Raw genomic sequence first — 25,168 nt, 5'->3', positions numbered from 1 at the left:
GAGATACGGCAAAGAAAATTAATGTTGCTCTATTCCAAAACCTACAGGAAAACTGTAATAATCGAAATTGTTTTCGATTCTGATTGCGGTAATAGGCCAAATGTGAATAGATATATTCCGAAGTTGATCGAAGCAGATTCTGGAACGTATTTAATATACATTTATGGAATTTTAATAAAAACAAATTTAAATGTTAACATGCTATCGAAATTTTGTTCCCGTTTATTTACATATGCAGAAAAACTTGGCAACTCTGTGCAAATGGGATAAATAGAATTACGAAAAGTAACGTTCTCCGTTGTTAATTAGTTTTTAGTGATTGGTGGTGGTAATATGTATAAAAACGCTATAAGATGTGGAGCACGAACTGCTCTACAGGCTTGGAAGTCCAAGACCGGTGAGTTCTATTGATTTACATAATTTATTAAAAAACTGATTTTGGAGAGTCATCCATTTCGTCCATATTTTTAACAGGGATGCCAAGTCAATGAAATATGTTGTTTTTATAATAAATTCACATACTCAAAGACAACACTGGATATTTGTAAACAAGTAGGGGTATTCATGTACCAATGGAACATGTAGATTTCCCAAAAAGTGCAGCCCTTAAAATAATTATACATAAAAATCTTTGGGAAAGGTTTTTTACAAAATGAAATGTCAAATTAAATCAATTTCGTTTGGAAAATTTGTCTATAACCATGAAATTACCAAAAAATGGAACGGGTCGTTTATATGCCAAAGCATAACCCTATATTTCAATTTTCTGTACAGATGTTTTTCACAATGGATCGAAAGTATATTGCGATGTTACGCATCTTTTATATCGTTATATGGAATCTGTATCAAAATCTTGTGTAAAATGTTCGGCGTTCCCACGCCTCTCTTCCCCACCCCAGCCGACCGAGGGGCGACCTCTCCTTACGTAGGGATCCCGTACACACCATGGTCCGTACCATGATGGGATTTGAGAGTGGAATAGAAAACCAGCTACAGAATCTACTTCAACAGCCAGTTTGTTATTAAGTTTAACTACTCTTTTAAAAATACAGTAATATTATATATATATATATATATTATATATGGATTCTTTGGTGTAACTTTGCAAAATGTGTACACTTTAGTCATTATTTTACAACGTATTATTAAGATATGTTTGGAACATGTGCTCATAAAGCCAATATTTGTATTTGTCTTCAGTGGTAATTTGTATTACACAGAAAACGATTATTGTTTAATAAAGTTTTGGAATAACTTGTAAAAGAGTTCAATATGCCTTACGGTAATAATCCAGATGAATATAAGGTACGTGGTCCTTATGACCCAGGTCGCATTTTTTAAGCTTGTGTTCCATTCGTTGAATTTGGGAGCACCCAATTATAAAATATATTAACTTTTGGTTAATCTAACCTCGGTAAGTCTTTTAACATACGTAAATAAATGTAAATCGTGCTCAAAGTCCGCAGTTGCCCTTTTTAGTAGAAACTGCTATAAAAGGTGATTTCGCCTTTTTCAATTTTTTGTTTGTAATTGATATGCTTCTAATGGAAATTTAATAAACTGTATTCGGAAGGTTTCAAATACATGTTCTTGTTATTTAAATTGTTTTATGAAAAAGTTTGAATTTTAATAAAAAATATCACATGCTAGAATTTTTCATCACTTTGCAGTTTTTGTTGAATTTATAGTATAAATGTGTACTAAACATTTTTTAATATTTTTTTCTTAATTATGACCACTAAATTTATCACTTTTAGTTTCTTTTTTATCGCCAGAAAGAAAAAGTCATGCAATAAAGGGTTATAGTACGTTTACATTGTACCGGATTTCGTTAACCCAGTGGGTTTCAATTGTCAATTCCATTATATACATGTCAAAAAATCCTCATAGAGTAGGTTAACCCCGTAAAAAGTCATTTTAATATGGGTTTCTTTTAAGGAGATGCTCTGAATTCGTATTTGGTGTTATTCCGACTGCTTATATTTTATAATCGTATTCAAATCCTTCAAATAAATTTATAAAGATTTACATCACTCTATACAAAATTTGGAAACTTATGCAAAATTCCATATCAATTGGACAAGAATTGGGTCTTTCTTGCATTTGGTTCCAAAATGTACCAGAAAAATTAATAAGATTAATGGGTCGATTATGGAAAGCAACCAAACTCCAGTTTCGATTTCAACTAGCAACGCCATTGAAATAAAACTTAACATTATTAATATCAACTTTTCTCAGTTGCCGTCGATAAAACGTTTTTGAAACTTCATCAACCAGAAATATTGTAAACAATCAAAGAATTGAATATGTCAGAAAAACTAATTTTAAGCTCATTGGAACTATTTTGTTGATGATGAAAATGATTTGTAAAGCGAATCACCTATTACAAGACTTTTAAGAGATAAATCAAATCCAAACGTACTGGGAGTAGATGTTTATGTTTGAGAAATGTTCAATCAACTGCTCATTTTAGCTTTAAGACGTATTTTGGGCTACCTAAATATGCCGTTGTGTACTTAGTTGAAGCATAAAACCCTGGTTTCCGAAAAGCCCGGCGGTCAACAGCAATTCCTCCTCTCTTCAAAGTGTGTGCAAGGGCCCAAAAGAAGAGGTTCGCCAATCTCTGTCATTCATTCCTCTGAAATGGCCTTTCACGTCTCAAGTCGCTTGCCGGTAGCACTTGGGGCGCAGATAAGGAAACCTTGTTGACCTCTTACAAAGCGAAAGGTCGGTCTGTGGCTAGCTATGCGGTTCCAGTGTGGTCTGCGAATTCCAGTGATACGCAATGGAGAAGTATTCAGACATGTCAGAATGCCGCCCTGAGGACAGCGACAGGGTGCCTCCTCATGACATTAGTGGACCATCTTCATGAGGAGACGAAGATCCTTCCCGTACGTCAGCATAGCAATATGCTTTCGTTGCAGTACCTGCTCGGGTGTTTCAGGGACGATCATCCCAACCATCATATGATGGATAGGATTACCCCACCCAGGCGTGGAAGGATCTGCATGATCTAGAGAGAGAGGTCCAACGATACAAAAGGGAGCCTCTAGATCAAGTTGCCTATCGAGCAGTTTTGAATGGCATTCATACAGATGCAGTAGCCGCATCGCTGAACGGTTACAAAGTGAAGGCCGTTCTCGGAGCTCACCCCCCACCCATAGCAGCTGAAGAACGTCAGCTGCCCAGACAAACTAGAGTAGTTTTGGCCCAGTTACGTTCTGGATGGTGCAGTCGGCTCAATTCGTATTGGGCACGGATTGATGACCAGGTGCAGGATGTCTGCCCAGCATGTGGTACAGGCCCTCATACCACACTGCACCTATTCAATTGCCCAGCCAAATCTACTCACCTCACTCCGGAAGATCTGTGGTTACAGCCAGTGGAGGTAGCTGCATTTCTAAATCGGGAGACAGAACTGGAGGAAAATTAAACAGGAAATATACAATTCATATAAACTGCAACAACAACAACAACTAAACTATGGTTACCATCCGTAATCGACCCATAAATTAAAATTAATATTTTATATATTTTCCGAAAAAAATCAACCCTAATATTCAATTTCACGCAATGATAATTTATTTTCTATAACAATAATAGGTGTGTCTGGTTACTTTTCCAGTAACATTTATTCAGTAAGTTCTAGTTCAGAGAGTTTTAGTCTCCTTTGCTCTTTTTCTGAGAAATGTAAACAGACAACATCTAGTAAGATTTAGCAAATAAACCGCTGATTCAAGAAAACATTTGATTTGCGCCAAAATAAACAACAAACAAAGGACGAACACAATTATTTGTATTGCATTTAATATTAAAAATAAAATGAATAATAAAAGAAAAATTGATTTGGTATGTTTTCGGCTTCCTGCATTAATACATTGCACTCTATCTGTAACTTGCCTAAAAATATATAAGGAATTAGTTTCTAATTTAATGAAACTTTGCATTACTTACGAAATTTCTTTTATTTTCTGTAATTTTTATACAACTTAACTTCAAATTGAACTTTGCAAATTAAAAAAAAATGTTTTGAATATTTTTTGTGTTTGGTCATAAAACAGCTGATCCAAAAATGGCTGAGTTTGCAAAATCTTACTGCATAAAATTCTTTCAGTAAACTCCAGTAAGTTTGCTGTTGTTCAACTGTCAAACATGCTCTCTCACTTGACTCTCTTTTACTGGATTTTTGGGTAAACAGACAACATTTGGTAACAATTGTTACCAAATATCGAGTAAACAGACAGAGTTAATGTTGTTTTTGTAATATAGTTAGTTGTACAGTATTTTTCGTTTAATTGACGGTTAATTCGTTTCCACGCTTAATTGAACCACATGATGGGGCAAAAAATATTTCATAGAGAAATACATGTAAATTTTCTCGGATAATTAAACCTTGTTAATTAATTTTCCCGCTTAATTGGTTCAAAATTCATGTAATCAAAAATAAATTTCATTTTTCTTTTCACCGGTTAATTGCATAATAATAATTGAAAAATAATCTGCCATTTTTTTACATATGTACATATTTTACATAATTTGTGAGACTAGGTGGCATCTTTACTAATTCAAAACGTATGTTTATTGCTAAGGACATTGGATTTTTTTTAAATAATTAGTATTTTCAATTATACGTGATTTCTGTATTTGAACAAACTATTCAATTAAGCGGGTTCGGATAATTGGTTCCTCGGTTAATTGAACAAAAATTTGTGCAAATTTTGATGTGCAATTAACCGAAAAATACTGTAATTCATGCATACACCTTGGCTCTAACATTTGTTATTAATATGTAAAAAATACATCCGAAACATGTATAAGCATGTTTTGTACAACGGCTGATATATCGCCATCAACTTTCGTTTGCCGTTACCATTGTGGACAACAAATAAGCTTGGCAAATTCATTTGTTTGCCGAGAAAAATGCGTTCTTTCGGCTTGGCAACCCTGTACTTTATGAAAACTTTGACGACCGGCAACGACCATAGCAAGTCATCATAATCATATTTCAGTTTTCTTTCTTCGGTCCATAATATCGTAATATTATCCGTAAACTAAATTAAAAGGAAAAGAAAAATAATTTGAAAATTATTGCAGATTTATCTAAATTATGCTTAGATATACAAAATACGGATTTTTTTGAACAACATCTGTGTAAAGGTACGACCACCATCCGTGTACAATAGTGTTTATTGCCTTGTCATCCTTAATGATTGTTGTTGAATTTAATCAATTCTAAATTACTAGTCCAACAGTCCCGTTAACCAAACTAAAAAAATCCAGCCCAAAAGTCCGTGGTCCTAAAAACAGCCACAGTGATTTTGATGTGCTTTAGTTATTGTTGTCCGAATTCCGCAAGAATAACAACAAATTTGTGACCGCCCTCCCTCCCTCCACTTGGTCAATAATTCTCAAACGTTGCCAATTAATGTACGTGCAATTGCATTAATAATGTGTGTATTGGCGGATTAGCTTAAAAAATCTTTAAAGAAAAATAATTTTAGCAATTAATTTCCACTTATCCATCATAGAAAATTGTCATCTCAATTCCCTAATATCGGGTAAACAATTCGTTAAAGTGCAAAAGCAATTTTATCGTGACTATAACGCTGCCACATTTGGAAGACCATCCTTAAAGAATTGTGAAACACCATTGCTGGGCGATCTGTGTGAAAAGTATCGCTCGATTTTAATACGAACATCTGCTGATTTGTCATCCGCCGTTGACGTCGCTTCATCCAAGGATATTTTAACCGCTGAGGAAATAGAAAATCTAAAGAATATGGCATCCGACAAACAAAAGGAATTTCAACGTTTGCCCACAAATGTGACACCATCTCATTATGAATTGGAATTGAAACCAAATCTGGAAGCTTTCACTTTTGAGGGAAAGACCAGTGTACAATTGAAAGTAAGTATTCTCAATGTGAAAATATTTTGTTTGTTTTCTTTTATCTTTTTTTATAAAGTAAACATTTTTAATCTTGGATTACACTTTGAACCTTTCTTCTGTGGTGGTACTTTCACTTTTTTCGTGATCAGGAAGAGGTTTTTGAGTGTGGCTGTGAGTGTGTTATTTTGCCAACGTCAAAAAGTGCCACATTCACTTTCATATGTATGCATAACTGTAGTGCATCCTATATATATATTTTCTAGTTGTGTTTATCTTCGAGGGAGTAATAAAAACAATAGAAAATAAAAATACTTTTATGACTTATCTGACATCAGTGCCTGTCGCAATATCTCGTTGCTAATTGCAATAGTCACATATAAACAATTGTCTATTGATTTTATAATTTTGTTACATTCATATGAACAACGATTTAATACAAATATTTGCAAAATATTGCTGGTTGGATATCTTTAGAAATCACATTTTAAACAAAAGTACTCCATTTACTATATATATATATAACATTCTTATCTTTTTGTTCTATATAAGTGACCAATAAAATGTATCAGTAACATAATTTCAGATAAGGCTACGTTTGTGCTTGACATTCCCAAAAGGGGCATTTCAAATCAAGTTTTACACTCTACATTTAATTGTGGGATGAGGGTTTGTCGCATTTGTAACATTCAAATATGCAAAACTCCATAATGTAGCAATGAAATATTCTCAGTCGATTACGCATTCTACTCCCGCCAGAACTATATAACATGTACATAAAGCTGTGATCTATTAGGGTATTTACATTCTAAATATTTTATAACAATTTCAATTAATTTTTTTTATTTTAATTTCCTAATATGTGTATTCAGATGAAGCATATAAAATTTCGATATAAATATCAGTATTTAAAAATTGGCGTATGCCTCAACTTTTGGTCTGTTCTTGTACTGCAATAATCTCCTAGTTTTTACAAAGATAATAATGTTTCCTTTATGATATCGACGGGAATAGACCTTCTTCCCGAAAAAATATATATTTTTACGGTTGAGTCAGTAGAGGCGTATTTTCTGTCAGCCGGAATGCTTTCTTGACTAAGGTGGAAGCTTCCGTATTCCCCTCTGTCTGAAAATGTCATTCGAAACAGCAGTAAATTTGTCCACTGCCGCGAAATGAGTGGGCTGATAGTCGCTATTTTAAAACATGATTCGTGTGAAAACGTTAATATTACAGTTTGAGGGATTTTCTACCAAAATGGTCGATAATGTTCGATTCTTACACGGCCCGTTTATTGGACCATGATGATTCGTTTCTGATTAGGTATCGATTCAAATCGGTATCAATTCTCCTTATAGCCACTGAGAGGAAGTTGCCTGCGGAAAACATATTTATTACATTGCTAAATCGACTCCAAATATTCTGAAATGAATTAAGTCCAAAGGCACATGTGTTCTAAGTACGATATTATATTTTAGTCAGGGGTAAAACGTTGTGTCAGAACTTAGACTTATGGCTAATGAGTATATATACATTTTGATACAGCAAACATGTGCCTCATCGAAATATTAGTTTTAGAACACATGTAACTTTAACTGGCACAAGGTCAGCTGGTATAATCGAAAATAACCTTTCGGAGCCCTTCAATACTGAACGAGGATTCAGACAAGATGAAAGTTAGGCGTGAGACCCATTTTTAACATAATGGGTCGAACATTGCAAGCGGTAACAGACACCTTTGAACGAATTGAGAAGGAGTCTGACAAAGTGAGACAGGCGGTAGTAAATGGTGAGGAGACCAAGCTGATGGTATTAACGCGAAAGAGGTCTAGTAGACTCGGACCAACTATGGAGCAGCTTGAAAACTACAGCTTCAAAGTAGTGAATGATTTTATATACATCGGTAACGCAATAAACAAAACTATTCACATTAGCTTTGAAAACCAGAGAAGGATAGTGCTTGCCAACAGATGATATTCACACTCTGCAAGACGCTGATATTAATCGTGCTGTTGTATAGATTTGAAGCATGCGCAAGCAGATGATGTAGCTCTTAGAGTGTTTAAGAGAAAAATTCTCTGGAAGATTTATGGGCCGATCTGGTGGAATGAATCATGAGCTATACCATCTATTCTTGGGCATCTACATAGTCAGACGGATCGATCTGCTGCGACTACGTTGGCTAGGTCATGTTGTGATAATGAACGAGGATGCCCCCCCACTCAAAAGGCATATAAAAGCGAGTCAAGTTATGGTTCACGCAGAAGGGTAAGGCCACGAATCCGATGGAAAGATCAAGTAGTAGACAACATCTCGGAACCGACGCGCTTGGAAATCATTTTTAAGCTCGGCTTTTGGGAGCAATCGTTCTGTCACAAGCCAGCTTTGAACCAAATCCGTTTCAGACACTCTCTCACTCGTCACTCTCTGTCTGTCTGGCCGGTTGGTGCCAATGATAACTCCCGAAGGGAGTAAACCAAACTCTGCAAACCTATTACCTTTACCAAGCCCATAGGCTGATGATATACATATATCTGTCGGCAAATCCGACTAAAAATTTTTTACTTGTTTTTATATATTCCTCTTATATTTTTTTTCCAATTTTCGTGGTAGATTTTTGAAATTTGATGTATTTTTCAATAAGAATTTGTTCACATGTTTCATATTAAAATATAATATCAAGCTTAAACAAGTATTGTATAAGAGTATTATAATGATATATGAGATACCGTTATATAATTAATTTAACTTGTTTTTAATTCATCTTAAAACAATAACTATCGACTCTTGCTGTTCACATGTTTTTTCAAGCTGACGTCAAGGAATGTTTCATGAAATGGTTTGCCTTTAAAGAAAAACAAAATACAAACGAAAGTTCTTGGCAACGAACTATCTACCTGGTTTAACCGGTATCACATTTGCAAACAGTACCGTTACCACAATTCCCCAAAAACAAGACAATAGCCTGTCTGAGTCAAAGAGTCAATGTTCTTTTCCAATACTAGTTTTATGATAACACATACATTTCTAATAAAAGATTCATGCACACGAGGAAAAAACAAAAAATGGCAATTATGTGAAAAGGAATGCGTTGACCGGCGGCGATAGGCCTTGATTTAACCAAGGTCGTTATAATATTTTGATTTATTCTCTTAGGTATAGAAGTAAAGCTACATCGACTTAAAATGATTTCGTATAAAAATGTGTCATACGTTTTTGTCTTAATGGAAATAACTGTCGAACCTCCTCCACAAAAAAATAAGTTTGCAGTATGAAAATGCAAACATTCCACTTGAAGACTTTGCCACACTTTTTTATAATATAAACATTTCTAATTTAGATGTGTTTCAATAGTTTCTTGGTGCTGGAATGGGACCTATATTCGTTGAGAAGCTTTAAAGCCAGTTGACTTACCACTAAGTACTCAAATCCTCTAGCTCATCATTTGGATGATATGTGATCTTGATAATTCCTACAGCGATCTTCATCTCCGTTGCCCATTCCCGCATTTGTGGCAGGGAACCTTCTTCTTTCATATATTTTTTTAATTATTGAACTAACCGATCTCACCCAAACTTATATTTATATTTAAACTTCAAATTCTATTTTATTATTTGCCATCTAGATTAATTCACCAACTAATGTCATTACCTTAAATGCCTTGGATATCAGCATTAGCGAAAGTGGTCTAGAATTGAATGGTGAAATTTTGAAACCGAAAAAAATCGACTATTCCACCGAAAATGAAACTGCTTCGTTACACTTCGAAAGGGAGTTGCCCGCTGGGGCGGAAGTTAAATTAAATATGCATTTTTCTGGTGAATTGAATGACAAAATGAAGGGCTTCTATCGCAGCAAATATTTTACTCAAGGCGGCGAGGAACGTTACGCTGGCGTAACACAATTCGAAGCAACCGATGCCAGACGCTGTTTTCCATGTTGGGATGAACCGGCCATTAAGGCAACATTTGATGTCTCACTTGTTGTGCCCGAAGATCGTGTTGCCCTATCCAATATGCCCGTAGTGAAGGAGGATTCAGTTGAAGGTGGTTTGCGTCGCATTAGCTTTGATCGCACACCCATCATGTCCACCTATTTGGTGGCTGTAGTTGTTGGTGAATATGACTATGTTGAGGGTAAATCGGAAGATGGTGTCTTGGTGCGTGTCTATACCCCGGTTGGCAAAAAGGAACAAGGACTTTTTGCCCTGGAAGTGGCCACAAAGGTCTTGCCATATTACAAGGAGTATTTCAATATTGCCTATCCCCTGCCCAAAATGGATCTCATTGCCATATCGGACTTCTCGGCTGGTGCCATGGAAAATTGGGGTTTGGTGACATATCGTGAAACCTTTGTTTTGGTTGATCCCAAGAATACATCGCTAATGCGCAAGCAATCGATTGCCTTGACAGTGGGTCATGAAATTGCCCATCAATGGTTTGGTATGCTATTTCCAAAGAGACCTTAAACCAGATCTTGATACGATTTGATGCAATTTTATTTTCAGGAAACCTGGTTACAATGGAATGGTGGACCCATTTGTGGTTAAATGAAGGTTACGCATCTTTTGTGGAATTCCTTTGCGTCAACCATTTGTTCCCCGAATATGACATTTGGACACAGTTTGTCACTGATATGTATACACGTGCTCTGGAATTGGACTCGTTGAAAAATTCCCATCCCATTGAGGTGCCTGTGGGACATCCCTGTGAGATAGATGAGATTTTCGATGAAATCAGTTACAACAAAGGTGCATCGGTTATTCGCATGTTACACGATTATATTGGCGAAGCCGATTTCCGCAAAGGTATGCACACCTATTTGATACGCCATCAGTATAAGAATACATGCACCGAAGATCTGTGGGCTGCTTTGCAAGAGGCCAGTTCAAAACCCGTGGCCGAGGTGATGTCAACTTGGATAAAACTGAAAGGTTTTCCCGTTGTTAGTGTGGAAGATAAACAATTGGAAGGCAATAAACGTTTGTTGCGCCTAAGCCAAAGTAAATTTACCGCCGATGGTTCCAAACCTGATGGTGATTACATCTGGGTGATACCAATCACTGTGTCTACCTCAAAAAATCCCCAAAGCATTGCCAAAACGTTCCTTCTTAACGAGAAGTCAATGGAAGTGACATTGGACGATGTCAGTCCCGAGGATTGGATCAAAGTGAATCCTGGAACTGTAGGATACTATCGTACACGTTACTCCAAAGATATGTTGGAAAAGCTAATGCCAGCCGTTCGCAACATGGAATTGCCACCCTTGGATCGTTTGGGTCTAATTGATGATATGTTTGCCATGGTACAAGCTGGTCAGGCTAGTACTGCCGAAGTGTTGGAACTTATCGATTCCTATCGTAATGAAACAAATTACACTGTGTGGACTGCCATTACAAATTCGCTGTCGAATTTACACATTCTTATTTCACACACGGATCTTATGGACCACTTTAACAAATATGGAGAAAAATTGTATCGTCCAGTGGCTGAGCGTCTTGGTTGGGAGGTACGCGATGGAGAAAATCATTTGGATACACTTTTGCGCAGTCTTGTGTTGTCTCGTCTTGTATCTTTCCGTTGCAAGGACATCATTGATGAGGCCAAGAAACGGTAATAATAAAATTAATACTAAGTCTATGTAAGGAATAAACATTGAAATGTTGTTTTGCAGTTTCCGTGATCATGCCAACAATGTTTGCCCAGTGCCCGCCGATTTACGCTCCACTTGCTACAAAGCCGTTCTTCAAGACGGCGATGAATGTATATTCAATGAAATGCTTGCATTATATCGTGCCACCGATTTACACGAAGAACAAGATCGTATTTCGCGTGCCCTTGGTTGTATTGGCAATGTTGATTTATTACGCAAAGTGATCGATTTTGCCATGTCGGTATGTTATTCATAACGTCACATATATAATTAGAATGCTAAATACGGAGGATGTTTTTATTTTCCATATACTTATATATAGGGTGAAGTTCGTGCCCAGGATTCAGTTTTTGTCATTGTTGCCGTAGCTGTTAATCCCAAAGGTCGTGATATGGCCTGGCAATTCTTTAAGGATAATCATCAAAAACTCTTGGAACAATATCAGGTAAGTGCAAATATTAATATTTCGTTGAGTTTTTACCCTGATATCGATTGATCGTAATAATGTGTATCGTAACTATTTATGTATTGGGAGGTTGTTTTTTAATACAGTTTTTGATAAAATTGTATTAACAGCAATAGTTTCCTACAAATCGTAATTATGAGCAGTAGTTGGGAACTTTTTACAACACTTAGCAATTTGTGGATTCTAGTTTCGGATCTTTTGTCGATTCTAGTTTCGAGTTTTTTTTCTAGAAACCAGCCTGGAAATGTTATTTAAAAGTCCATCTACGCCTAAAACTATGCTCACAAAAATTTATCATTCTTATGCCTCTAACATTTTGCCATATATTAATAGATGGCGCTTGCATAAAAATACAACAAAATTTATTTTTGGATATTGTATAATTTCAATTTACGCAACAGTATTCATATTTTGTGACTAAAATATTAACTAAATTATTAAACTCATATTTATATTATGTGCCATATTTTTTTATGTGCCAATCTTGTTCTTTTTCTGCGTAAACCATTTTGGCTAGCTTTTTCAGTTGTCTACAAAATTTACATGAGTGACTATGTTTTCGCACTGCAATTGTAAACTTTTTATTTTTTGGTTGTAAGAGCGCAGGTAGAATTCAGTGATAGTTTTCTCTCGTTAAACAATTTTTTTGCATTCCAACAATCATTTCAAACATATCTAATGTATTTTCATTCATAAATATTTTATAAAAAAAAAAAAAAAAAAAAAATATTATAAATTTCGTAAAATACCACAAGTGGGGCACCTTTGAACATACCCAGTAAACTCCAGTAAAAACGGAGTTTTTATCTTTTGGCTTCGATTTCTCAAAAATTTCAAATGGGCTAATAAGATTACGAAATTAGTTGTATTTTTATTTTATTTATTGAAATTCATTCCTTAACATTTTGTTTTTATGGCATTTTATGTTTTAATACATTTTGATCAGAATTTTTTAATTTTCGAATATTTTTTAATAAATAAACATAGACACTGTAAAAAACCATGCCGTTCAAAAATACCAAGCTTTGTTCAAAGGTGCCCCCCCTGGGGAGGCAGTTTTGAACACTTGGACTTCGTCCAATAAAATAGTAATAAAATATGTATATCAAGCTTAAAGTATGTCATATGTATATTCATTTTAAAGCTTACACATGTACATATTAGTTAAAACTTATAAGAAACCAAAAATTATAACATAAATTTTGAGGCTTGAAAGAAAAAAGTGTTCAAAGGTGCCCCCTCTCCCCTATATATATATATATATATATATTGTATATATACTTCGTTTTTTTGGTAAAATTTTTATTTTAATATTTTCTGCTTCACCTCACTCTTCATTACAGGGTGGATTTTTGTTGGCACGTCTGATTAAATATCTCATTGAGAATTTTGCTTCAGAACAACGTGCCCTAGAAGTTGAAGAATTCTTTAAGACCAAACAATTCCCCGGAACTGAAAGAACGGTTTCACAAGCTGTCGAAACTATACGCCTTAACGCAGCCTGGTTAGAAAGGGATCGCGATTCACTGACTGCTTATTTGAAGAAACAATAAATGTGCATTTCTTTGATAAATATCTACAAGTAAATATTATGCAGAAAAAGTACACAATGAATTAAAATGAACCCTAAGCTACAACATCAAAACCAAAGTCATTTATAGAGAAACAAAAAACAACATATATATTAATTAATATTGTTCGTGTTATAACACAAGTAACAACAAAACGCAACTTAATATTGTCATTAATCATTTTAATTTCCTTACAATTTCATTTATTTTTTGTTATTGATCACATGGCCATAATTAAATTATTAATTGCTTTTTTTTTGTTTTTTCTTACACGAATAGGTGTAAACAAATATATTGGAATTTAAATTATATTATAAACAAGAAACATCAATATTGTCTTTATTGAAATAGTTATGCATTTTCTAGAATATATTAAAGATTTATAAAGAAAGACCTATAAATAAAGAGATTTATAAAAATAAGAATGTAATGTTTTTTAGTTAACGTCTGATTTATTATTGGGGAAAATGTGGCATAGTTCACCAACACACAATACATGGTTTTTTAAAACTTGACAGCAAATCGCTGTGAACACTTTTGAATGAGTCTTGCCTAAATTGTGGCCTCACATGTTCGTCTTTCATCAGACAACCACGGAAATATTCATGGTTTTTGAGTCAATAATCGATAAAAAAACTGATAGTCCAAAATTATAGTGTGTACCTGACTAAAAGAAAAACTAATGGGTCTATTATGGATAGCAACCAAACTCAAGTTGCGATTTCAACTGACAATGCCACTGAAATAAAACTTAACATTATGAATATCAACTGTTCTCAGTTGCTGTCGATAATATTGATTTGACACTTCTGGAACTAGAAATAAGAGATAAATCAAATCCATTAGAATTACCATCCGTACTGTGAGTAGATGATAATGTTTAGAGAAACGTTTAATCAACTGCTCATATTAGCTTTAAGGCGTATTATCGGCATTAAACCCTAGTTTCCCAAAAGCCCGGCGGTCAACAGCAATTCCTCCTCTCTTAAAGGTGTGGGCAGCTCTGAGGTTTTTTACAGCAATGACTTCAATCTTCGCATAGCTCAATCCACAATGTCGGTGGTTTTGAGCGAAGTTTTCCGGCTAATAGAGGAAAAACTGTGTAAAATTTGAATGGTTTCCAAATGAACAGAGAAGGAAAAGGCGAAGAATAAAATTTTTTTATTCGAAAACAAAAGTTCCAAAACAAATTTCAGTTCATATTGCTAAACACGACTAAGCTGCAATCAGAAATAAATGGTTGCCGAAAAATTCTATTTGATCAAATTTGGCAACTAGCAACGCCACTAAACTCTGGTTACCATCCGTAATCGACCCGTTAAGCCATTAACCATATATTCATGGAAACAATTTCTGAGTTATGAAAAGGGTAGGCAAAACTTGCAAATCTGTTCGGAAATTCAGTGTTAAGTTGTTAAGTTTTATCAATACATATATCGCTTGTAGCATAACCTCCTCCTCATAATCACTCTTATTACGAAACTCCTTGTAGTCATATTTTTGCCGGTATTATGGAAAATGTACGACTACGCGATATTTTGTAATAGATTTTTTATTTACTCTATTACAAAACCAAAAAAAAAAAATAGTATTTTTGGAACTTATTTATGTAGTATTGGAAGAGCTAGGTCATTTAGTTAGTTTTCTAATTAATTTCCTGGCAAGTTAAATTCTTATGAATATTGAAAAAGGTAAACATAAATTTTAATATAATTTTTTTCAGTAACATTTTCAAAATACTTTTATAGTATTTTTTTATTCTGGAACTTCATCGGCAATTTGTTATTTTTTCTGGTATTTTACGCCGTCGTCCATTTTTTTATTGAGTTTTCTAGTTAATATTTTTGTTTAAACTTAGAAATTAGTTATAGTACGATGCAATACAACTCTGTAAAAATGACAAAGATGCTGCTACCGACATATTGACGCGATGTTTTTAAATTAGCTAATCGGTAGCTAACGGTCCTTTTGTTTTGTTCGAGTTCGTATTTATCAGCCACATTCTCCTTGCTCCCTCTGTTCGTTACAAGTGGAACGTTTTTAAATTAGATAGGTGGAAAAGTCGACTTACCTCTGTAAGTCGGATTTTCTTTGTTTTTTTTATATTTGGATTTGTTTGGATACTGGAAACGATATAACTATGAAATTATATAAATTATATACTCATACGAAATCTTATAAGGGTAAGTCTTCTTTCGTCCTTGAAATGATACAATATGGATATTTGTTGTAATATGGCTAAGTGACACAAAGGGAGTGGTGCTGCATGAAATGATAAACATTGTTAAATACAATTGGAAACGAAAATTGCTGTAGTGTTTTCTTGCAACCTGCACTATTGTTTACTATTTTATGCTGGTTGTATTTTTTTTGGAATCTGTGTGTGGGAAATCTATGGTATGATCGTTGGATGCTGCATCACATTCCGTAGGCTCAATGACCCTGCCGTCCCGACATTAAGCCGTGAGCAACATGTCACATGCTACCTTGCAACGTGGTATTTTCTCATTAAATGCCTGCAACGTCAAATGGATGGTGAAAATTTTGTTCCCTACGAAAATAAATCGCAATTGCAAGGTGATCAAAGTTGTCAGTCAAAGTAACCAATTCAATCGTTTCCACGACAGAAGGGTCTACGATCCGAAACGACCCAAGCCCATTGTGTAAACGCAATAGAGCTGTTACAGCAACCAATCCAATCAGAATATATGGGTGTCCATAAAATTTTCCATTTGGTTCTATTTTGTCCATCCAATTTAAATTTTTTGTCCACGTATAATTGAACATTAATGATAAAAATGCACTCAAATATGGATCTATTGCCTATTCAAGCAGCTCTTGAAGCCATCAACTTATTTGAAACCAAATTTGCCACTGGCTAGAACACTCAATACTGAGGTATTGTATAGCCAAAGTCTTTGGCTCATTCTAGGAAAGCTGTCAACTGCTTCCCATATGTGTATAATAGCATGGAAGAAAATGTGGATGCTGACCAATTAAAAAAAGGACTCACTGTTTCCTATTTTTGACATGTGAGATTAAATAGTAGTATTGGTAACTATAGATATGGTAGTGTTGGACACAATTAGGAGACCTAAAAAGTCCAACCAAGATGTCTCTTAATTTCCTCAAAGATTCTCTCCAATTTTTTAGATATATATATATATATATATATATAGTAAACAAATATTTATTTTTAATTCCAGATGCCGATCTTTTGGTCAACAACAAAGAACATCCTGATGTTAAAGCTGGGGATATTGTTGAGGTTTATCATCGTGAGGATGAAGAAAATACCCGATTAGTTTTGCAAATCACAACGTTTACGGATCTCAAACATCGCGATGCCATCAGCATAGAGAGTGGTGTTGCGACCCAATTTAAATTACGCACATTTACCGATGTTGTTATGAGAGTCGTTGATGTGGCCGATGTTGCGTTGGATTCAATTGAAATTACATTTAAAGATCAATATATGGGTCGATCGGAAATGTGGCGTTTGAAAAAGTACTTGGTAAGTAAATAATTAAACAAAAAAATTTAAGTAAATTAATTGGTTAAATGCTTGCTTGCTTTGCCATTTTGCAGACCAACACCTGCGTTTATGTAAATAAAAAAATCGATTATAACGACATGCAAATACGTTGTCAAGTATATGAAATGTGGTCACAAGGTGAACGTGTCTCATGCGGTGTCATAACAGAGGATACGAAGATTGTGTTTCGCAGCAGTACCTCCATGGTCTATCTGTTCCTACAAATGTCATCGGAAATGTGGGATTTCGATATACACGGTGATTTGTACTTTGAAAAGGCAGTAAATGGCTTCCTCACGGAATTGTTTCACAAATGGAAGAAACTGGGATGTAATCACGAAGTTACCATAGTTCTGTTCTCACGTACATTCTATGCTGCCAAATCATTGGACGAGTTCCCAGAACATATGCAAGAATGCCTACAAATGGATTATAAGGGACGTTTCTATGAAGATTTCTATCGGGTGGCAATACAAAATGAACGTAACGATGATTGGTGTACGGTTTTGAGTCAGCTGAGAAAACTTTTTACCTCCTATCAAGCAACGGTATTAAATTATCATGCCAGAGAGGGTATAAAAATACCGCCTGCCTATAATTCAACAGCGGCTCAGGGAAACTTTCTCGAGGTGTTAAATATTTCTTTAAATACCTTTGAAAAGCATTATTTAGATCGTACATTTGATCGTACTGGTCAATTGTCAGTTGTTATAACTCCTGGCGTGGGTGTGTTCGAGGTGGATAGAGAGCTAACCAATATTACAAAACAAAGGGTAAGAAGTAATTTGGTAATTATTTCATACTTATTATTAAATACTATTCTCTTACTTCTAGATTATTGACAATGGTGTTGGCAGTGATTTGGTATGTGTTGGTGAACAACCTTTACATGCAGTGCCACTACTAAAATTTCACAATAAAGATACATCGGTAACCTCTGCTGATGACTACTCACTGCCGCATTGGATAAATTTGAGTTTTTATTCAACAAATAAAAAAATTGCCTATTCAAATTTTATACCGCGTATAAAACTACCGCCCATGATTTGTAACGCCCCAACCATAATGGATAATAATAGTGTAAGCATATGAAAAAAAAAAACAATTAAAATAAATTTAAATGTTCTCCACATTTTATAGGATAATGAAAATAATTTTCTAAGCTGTAATCAATCGGAATATATTCATAATTCGTTATTCGATTATGAAGCCTATGACGAACAAATTTTCCAGCCACCACCTGCACAAGGAACATGGTAAGCTGAATTAAAACAATATTTTATATTTTGAAAATTTAATTCTAATCAATTTCTTGCAGTTCTTTGCAAAGAGTTGTGAGGGCCAAGAAAACATCAGTTCCCAGTTTTGAAACATACGCCTATCAAAATAATGATTGGGAGAATTTAACACCCACAAAAATTCCAAGTCTTCGTAGAAAAATGTCTGATCCAGACATTCATCATGGTACTTCGGGAATACTTGCTGCAATGGTATGTTTTAATTTGTTGAACATATAGACAGGTTGTTTTTTTATGTTTTTCTTTTGTAAATATTTCAGACGGATGTCACAAATCTCTCCGAATCACTTGCATCTGATAAAAATGCCAGACGTTCAATTGTCTCTATAGCGCCCATTGTACGCCCGGGACGTTCTTTAATAAATCCATTTGATCCATCACATGTAACAATAAAATTAACATCGAATCGTCGTCGTTGGACTCATATTTTTCCAAAGGTATGTAAACACAAATTTATCATCAAGCTCTAAAAAATATATATCGACGGAAATGAATTTTTGTATATGGGAAATTACAAAAATCTTTTAAATTCCTTGAAACTGAGGTTTGCAAGGTTATAACTCGCGAAATATGAACTTATTGCATATAATTTAAATTCATTTCTATAAAATGAAGTGTTATTGTTAAAATCTTAAAATATTGGTAATAAATAATAAGTAGTGTGGAAGCTGTGATGGTGGTAATGTAAAAAAAAATGGGTGAAAATGTGTTGAAGCCAACGAGTTTTTTGTGTTCCTTCCTGATTTGTGGCTAAACTACACAACGCACGCACATGTGATCAGTGACTATGTTGCAGAATACCCCATGGACAATATGGTTCTAATGTATGATTTTTCGATATAAACACTGCATCCACCCAAAATGGATGCTGACATTTTGAAGCCGGATTTTCGGTGTTTTTTGAATTTTTCTTATAATTAGGACGCGCATCCAGATAATGGACTAAAGTAATTATAGGATTGTAGAACTCGTGATTTTTCTTAGTTTAGTGTATATCTCATGAATGTGCTCACCGTAGCTTTTTGCAATTGGGCTCCAAAGACGAAAATTTGGTGCGTAATTTTTTATTAAAAAAACATATTTTTTGAGTCTAAAATTAAGAAAGTCCATTCAAATTCCGTGGAACCCCGCGTGATTTTAGTTTTTTTTTACGTGCCGGATCTAATGAGCCCATCCATGTTCAATTCCGCCCAATAAAACGGCGGATATCGGTACCTTGAATGTGGGAAAAATTGCAAAAACCTTTTTTGACAAATTCGCGTATATAATCGCGTTTTTCTTCGAATTGATTTCACATACATTCATTCTTTTGTTATCATATTCGCGAATCTTTTTGAAAATATATCAAACATATATATATACGCATATAATATACGTATTTTATCCAAAATCGATTGTGGAGGCACATCCGCGGTTCTTAACCGATCCTTTCAAAATAGGTGTCCTTTTGTGTATTTGCATAGGAGATTACAGAAATCGGATGCGCATAAAAATCGTATGCATAAAGTTGGCATAGTAAAGTGCATCGAGCGGCACGCTAAAATGTGCTTAATGAAACCTCGAAAAATGCGTAATTATTGAAAGAGATTTATTCGGTTTATACGAAAACGGCATGCGCATCAACTGATTTCAACTAATACGCGAACTGTATGCTTTTAAATGTTGGTCATTTTCATATACTGTAACTGCAATATATTTGGTAATTTTTAATAGAGAAATATACCGATATTTAACAATCATCTAAAAGAATTTATAGAAGAAATCGTCACGTGTTGTAGAAGATCTAGACTAAACCGTATTGCCTTAACCATACAAAAAAATCAAAAATTGAAAAAAAAAACATTTTGTGGCAATTCAAATATTAATTTATTTTATTTTCAGATATTTTCAAGCTTTTATTTGTTCTTCGCGACTATTAAACTGTATTTAAATTTTTTTCAAATGTTATTCCAAACATTTCAATTGCAATTCGAGAATTTCATTTGTAATTCGAAAATTCAATTTGCAATTTATCACATTTTAGGTTTAATTCGAGTATTTAATCGGCAATTCACAACAATTCATTTGTAATTTTAAACTTTTCATATGTAATTCAAAAAATTCCATCTAAATTTTTAAGATTTTCATTTGTATATTTTTATTTGAAATTCAATAAATTGTAAATTTGTAACTTGTAAATCATAATATTTCAGTTGTAATTCTTAAAAATTCTTTTCAAATTCTTAACATTTTATTTCAAATTCGAATAAAATAAATAAATTGAACAATAAGTGGTGTAGAATTTTTTATGTAGTGAAAAATAGTATTAAAATACAAACTAATATATATATACATATATATATATATACATGACAAATTCATAAAAGATACAGTATTTTTCGGTTAATTGGTTTCCCCGCTTAATTGAACCACATGATGGTTCAACAAAATATTGCATACGAAAACACATGTAAATTTCCTCGGATAATTAATCCCTGTTAATTGATTTTCCCGTTTAATCGGTTCAAAATGCATGACATCAAAAATAAATTTCATTTCATTTATTTCATACAATGTAATATAAAAAAAGCCAGCATGGCCAATAACTTATATTAACTTATATATATATAACATAACAGATTCCAAACAAGAACCCCAATCCACTGCACTCTACTTAACTGTTGCTAAGAAAAGTGGAGGAGAAAGGAAGCTTAAGGAATCATACATATAAATATACTATATATTCCTCTCGAGCCCAAGAGCAATATCAGAACCACAGACATTAAATTCCATATGTATAAATCTATAACATAAATGTTAACGAACTTAAATAAAAATGGCTCCCCAGCCAAAAATTAAAAAAAAAAACAAAGTAACATTATGCAACCTGTAATCAGCGATTTCTTCAAAGCCAACTTCATCAAATACGAGACAAATGCCCAAACAATTACCTCCTATACGCAAAAGTGGAAGAGGTAAACTTACGAAGGCTCAAAGGGGGCTGATTCCACGATCTTACGACTCTAACTACAAATGATCTTTCACAAATTGCAGACGAAAACCTCGGATACAACAACTGAGGGTTCCGAGAGGATCTACACATCACAAACCTACTACACAGTGGTAAATCAACATTTCTCATAATTCTATAAAAACACAAAAGGATACGATATTCAACATAATTATAAAAGGATAGGCCAAGAAATTTAACAACAAATTGGGAAACATGATGACTACGACCCAAACCATATGCATAACGAACAATGGAGTTAACAAGCCGATGCAAATGACCAGAATTAGAGCCCGAAATAACCTCCAAACAATAGTTAACCTGAGACATCAACAACGACATAGCCACCTTCACCCTAACCCCAAGAGGCAAATATGCTTGGACACTATAAAGCCTCCTAAGCTGGAATCGCACACGGGACAACAGAAGATCAATGTGGGTCGAAAAACTAAGTTTGGCATCAATAATTACACCCAGGCACTTCATTTCACCAACAATATTAATAGTAAAGGAACTAACGCAAATATTAGGCATAGAACCGTCATAGCAACAATTGAACAAAACAGCTTCAGTCTTATCCCAGTTTATATCAAGACCATTGGAAGAGATCCACATAGAGAGAGATTGCAACGTTGTGTTAGCCAGATTCTCCAACCTGGCGAGATCAACACTCCTAAAGAAAACAAGTATGTCATCCGCATACAAGAAGAGACTACAATCACTAGCAGTAACAGAATCCATGATGTCATTAATGAACATATTAAAAAGTAATGGGCCCAGTACAGAACCCTGCGGGACTCCACACCGGATTAGACCAACATCAGATTGGACACCCTTGTGCACAACAAACTGGGATCTACACTCCAGATACGACGAAATTAGTCTACAGGCCGAAATGGAAAATCCAAATTTGACTCTAAGCTTGCGAATAAGCAGCGCGTGGTCAATTGAATCAAAGGCCTTAGACAAATCAAGACCAACATCAGAACCATCAAAAACATCACGAATAACATCAGTAAGGGATAATAAGTGCACAGTAGTACTGCGGCCACGCCGAAAACCATACTGAGAACTACTCAGGCATTTGTGATCATCAAGAAACTCCAAAATAGCATCTTTAATAATATGCTCTACTATCTTAGACATGACCGGCAATACACTTATTGGGCGCAAGTTAGACTGACTGTATGAAGACCCTTTCTTCGGAACAGGCACCACACGAGCCACCTTCCAAGCTTGCGGGAAGGATGACGTCATAAAAATACAATTAACAAAATGCAAAAAGTGAACAGATATGTATGGAAAAACACTCTTAAAAAAATTAATAGGAATGCCATCAAAACCTACAGCTCCAGACTTAATTTTGCGGAGAGCACTTTCAACATCCTCCATAAACACGCAGTAAAACCTAAATGACTCTCGAACAAAGGCACTCACACCAGGATTAGATTTGCCCACATTACAAAAGTAATCATTAACAGTATTAACATCAATAAAAGGAACATCATCACCACAATCCAGACAACCAAAGGACCTAAGAGACTTCCATAATTGACTACTGTTCATACGACCGAACAACTTTTCATAATATTTTCTTCTTTCATTACGCATAACAGCTTTGCAACGATTTCTGCAGATACAATATATACGTCTATTGTCATCAGTAGGCCTTCTCCGCCATTCAAAGTAAGCTAAATCCCGAATCGAACGAGCTGACTTCACCACATCAGAATTCAACCACTCATCATTTTTGGGGTTAACATGACGAGTAGCAAGAGGAACAAAAAACAGCAAACTCTGAAATAACGTCTCAAACAAGGCCAGTTGGCTGTTTACGTTACTGGTGAGATACAGAGGAGAAAAATCAAAATTAAACACAAAATCACAAATACCCACCCAATCCGCATTACAAAAATCAAGATACTCAATTACCTTCTCTTCAGCAACTACAGGCAAATCAATCATCCCAAAGATAAACGCATGGTGAGATATGCTAGGGCATTGTCCCTGCGAGGAAAAGCCCAGCCGCATGGGATCACTGATCAAACAATAGTCAATCAGCGAGGTAGAACTATGAGCAAGATCAAAGTGCGTAGGCTTGGAATTGTGACAATAAAAAGCCCAAGAGACCTACATATGCCCGCATCAACGTAGATTTCGAAAATTTAAATAAGTTACAATTAAAATCACCACAGACAAACACATTTGCATATGAATCAAAAATACCCTCATGAATGCTACGAAAGGAATCTACATCTCCATGCGGCAGGTATACAACGGCAACAAGCAACGTATATGCACCGAAACACAGCTCGACGCACAAAGACTCGCATACACCATAATGATCCGATTTAAAAACCACCTTATATGAGAATCTGTCACATACATACAATATAACACCGCCACCTACACGGCCAATGCGGTCACTACGTAGAGCCTTATAGCCAGGAACTCTCAATGACCTCGATGAGACAGCTGAGTTAAGCCAAGACTCAGTCACACCAAAAAAATCAATTCCACTGCCAAGAAGTAGACACTTTATCTCATCCAATTTGTTATTGAATCTAGACGGACGAATGCTCTGACAGTTCAAATGGGCATACGTAAGCTTATCACCACCACAATGAAAGTTCTGCCTAAAGAATTGAGCATCGCTAATTATAGGCACATAAAAATTAAATAAGAGACTGGGGAGCATAATTATTAAAGTTCGATTAAACATCGAATGCATATCAAAATAATAATAAAAGAATAACAAATTAAACAATAAAGAATATACCAATTCAAAAAAAAAAAAAAATAATTTTTTAAGAAAAATAATATTAAAATTAAGAAAAATGAGATCAACAATAATAAATATACATCACATGGCTATGTAACAGGAAACTGCACCGCCCCACATTCATTATCCAATACATTCCGCATCTGCGAATCTCGGGATCGATTGGCAAAATTAATAAGTTCCTGCTGCTCGAACCTAGTTTTCGTTCCATCAGGAAGAAGAACTTCAACCAAGGGTTAAGCAGCTTAAATTTTCTAATATGCTTCCTTTTAAGCAAATCTCTACAGGCATAGATAAGTTTGGAGGTCGACTTAATTAAGTGATCATTTATAAACACTCAAGACTCCACAATGCAATTCTCAATTACTTCCTTCAGAAGAATACGACCCTTTTTAGAGTAATTACGCATCAGTGAATCTCTATCCTGTACAGAGTTAAATTTCACCAACACCGCTCTACGGCCAGATATGTAACAACAGTGCTGCAAATCTCTAGGCAAGGCATCCCACAAACCTTAGCAATATTTACAGTTAGCGCTCTAAGGTCTTTTATATTGTCCGGTAATCCTCTAATAATGACATTCGATCGATTCAGTCTGCGCTGGAGCATAGCATTATATAATTCCAATTCATGGACACTATCTATTAACTTCTTTTCCACACTAATAGAAGTGTTTTTCATTTCACTGACAGTTAACTTCAGATCACAAACGGACTGCTTCAGCTCAGTGATATTGCTCTTCACCTCAGAAAATTCAGCACTGTACAATTCAAAAAGAGCATCTGTTTGGGATTTAAACTCCTGCATACACTGTGCCATGTAAGCATCCATCTTTAGCTTCATGGTAGATAACATATCACTCTGCAAACTACGTAAGGCATCCGCATTAACAAGTGCAGCACTATTATCAACAGAAGCACTAGAAACAGGCATCACACCAGCAACCGAACTAACACTAGCGCCACGATCAACAACACCAGCCACACTATCA

General features: G+C 34.8%; 2 protein-coding genes across 3 annotated transcripts; both read left to right on the top strand.

Annotated features, from left to right (window-relative positions):
- The first annotated feature begins 333 nt into the window (after window positions 1-333).
- Window positions 334-13,564, top strand: LOC133331171 (puromycin-sensitive aminopeptidase). 2 transcript variants are annotated; one of them, XM_061539567.1, is made up of 7 exons: window positions 334-397; window positions 5,529-5,908; window positions 9,510-10,326; window positions 10,392-11,496; window positions 11,558-11,777; window positions 11,859-11,981; window positions 13,346-13,564. In XM_061539567.1, the coding sequence occupies exons 1-7, from the start codon at window positions 334-336 to the stop codon at window positions 13,553-13,555; spliced, it is 2,919 nt and encodes a 972-aa protein (XP_061395551.1). In that variant the 3' UTR covers window positions 13,556-13,564. The 2 variants fall into 2 exon arrangements, with proteins under 2 accessions (XP_061395551.1, XP_061395552.1); XM_061539568.1 differs by lacking the exon at window positions 334-397 and adding an exon at window positions 5,089-5,157.
- A 1,062-nt stretch (window positions 13,565-14,626) lies between these two features.
- Window positions 14,627-18,876, top strand: LOC133331162 (GATOR complex protein Iml1-like). Its single transcript, XM_061539557.1, has 7 exons — window positions 14,627-14,675; window positions 16,780-17,087; window positions 17,162-17,881; window positions 17,943-18,188; window positions 18,249-18,364; window positions 18,427-18,598; window positions 18,667-18,876. Exons 1-7 carry the CDS (start codon window positions 14,627-14,629, stop codon window positions 18,874-18,876), a joined length of 1,821 nt encoding a protein of 606 aa, XP_061395541.1.
- The last annotated feature ends 6,292 nt before the right edge of the window (window positions 18,877-25,168 follow it).

Source organism: Musca vetustissima, unplaced genomic scaffold (genome assembly GCF_032173495.1).
Source record: "Musca vetustissima isolate MV318-11 ecotype Yass unplaced genomic scaffold, APGP_CSIRO_Mvet_v1 utg7633, whole genome shotgun sequence".
Lineage (NCBI taxonomy): Eukaryota > Metazoa > Arthropoda > Insecta > Diptera > Muscidae > Musca > Musca vetustissima.
The sequence above is the reverse complement of the archived record's forward strand: the minus strand, read 5'-3'. Positions and strand labels throughout refer to the sequence as shown.

Coding starts and splice junctions, on each gene's coding strand:
- LOC133331171 (XM_061539567.1), top strand. CDS start 334: ATGTATAAAAACGCTATAAGATGTGGAGCACGAACTGCTCTACAGGCT. Junction 398..5,528: donor GGCTTGGAAGTCCAAGACCG/GTGAGTTCTATT, acceptor TATCCATCATAG/AAAATTGTCATCTCAATTCC. Junction 10,327..10,391: donor AATTGCCCATCAATGGTTTG/GTATGCTATTTC, acceptor TTTTATTTTCAG/GAAACCTGGTTACAATGGAA.
- LOC133331162 (XM_061539557.1), top strand. CDS start 14,627: ATGTCGGTGGTTTTGAGCGAAGTTTTCCGGCTAATAGAGGAAAAACTG. Junction 14,676..16,779: donor GCTAATAGAGGAAAAACTGT/GTAAAATTTGAA, acceptor TTTTAATTCCAG/ATGCCGATCTTTTGGTCAAC. Junction 18,365..18,426: donor CCACCTGCACAAGGAACATG/GTAAGCTGAATT, acceptor AATTTCTTGCAG/TTCTTTGCAAAGAGTTGTGA.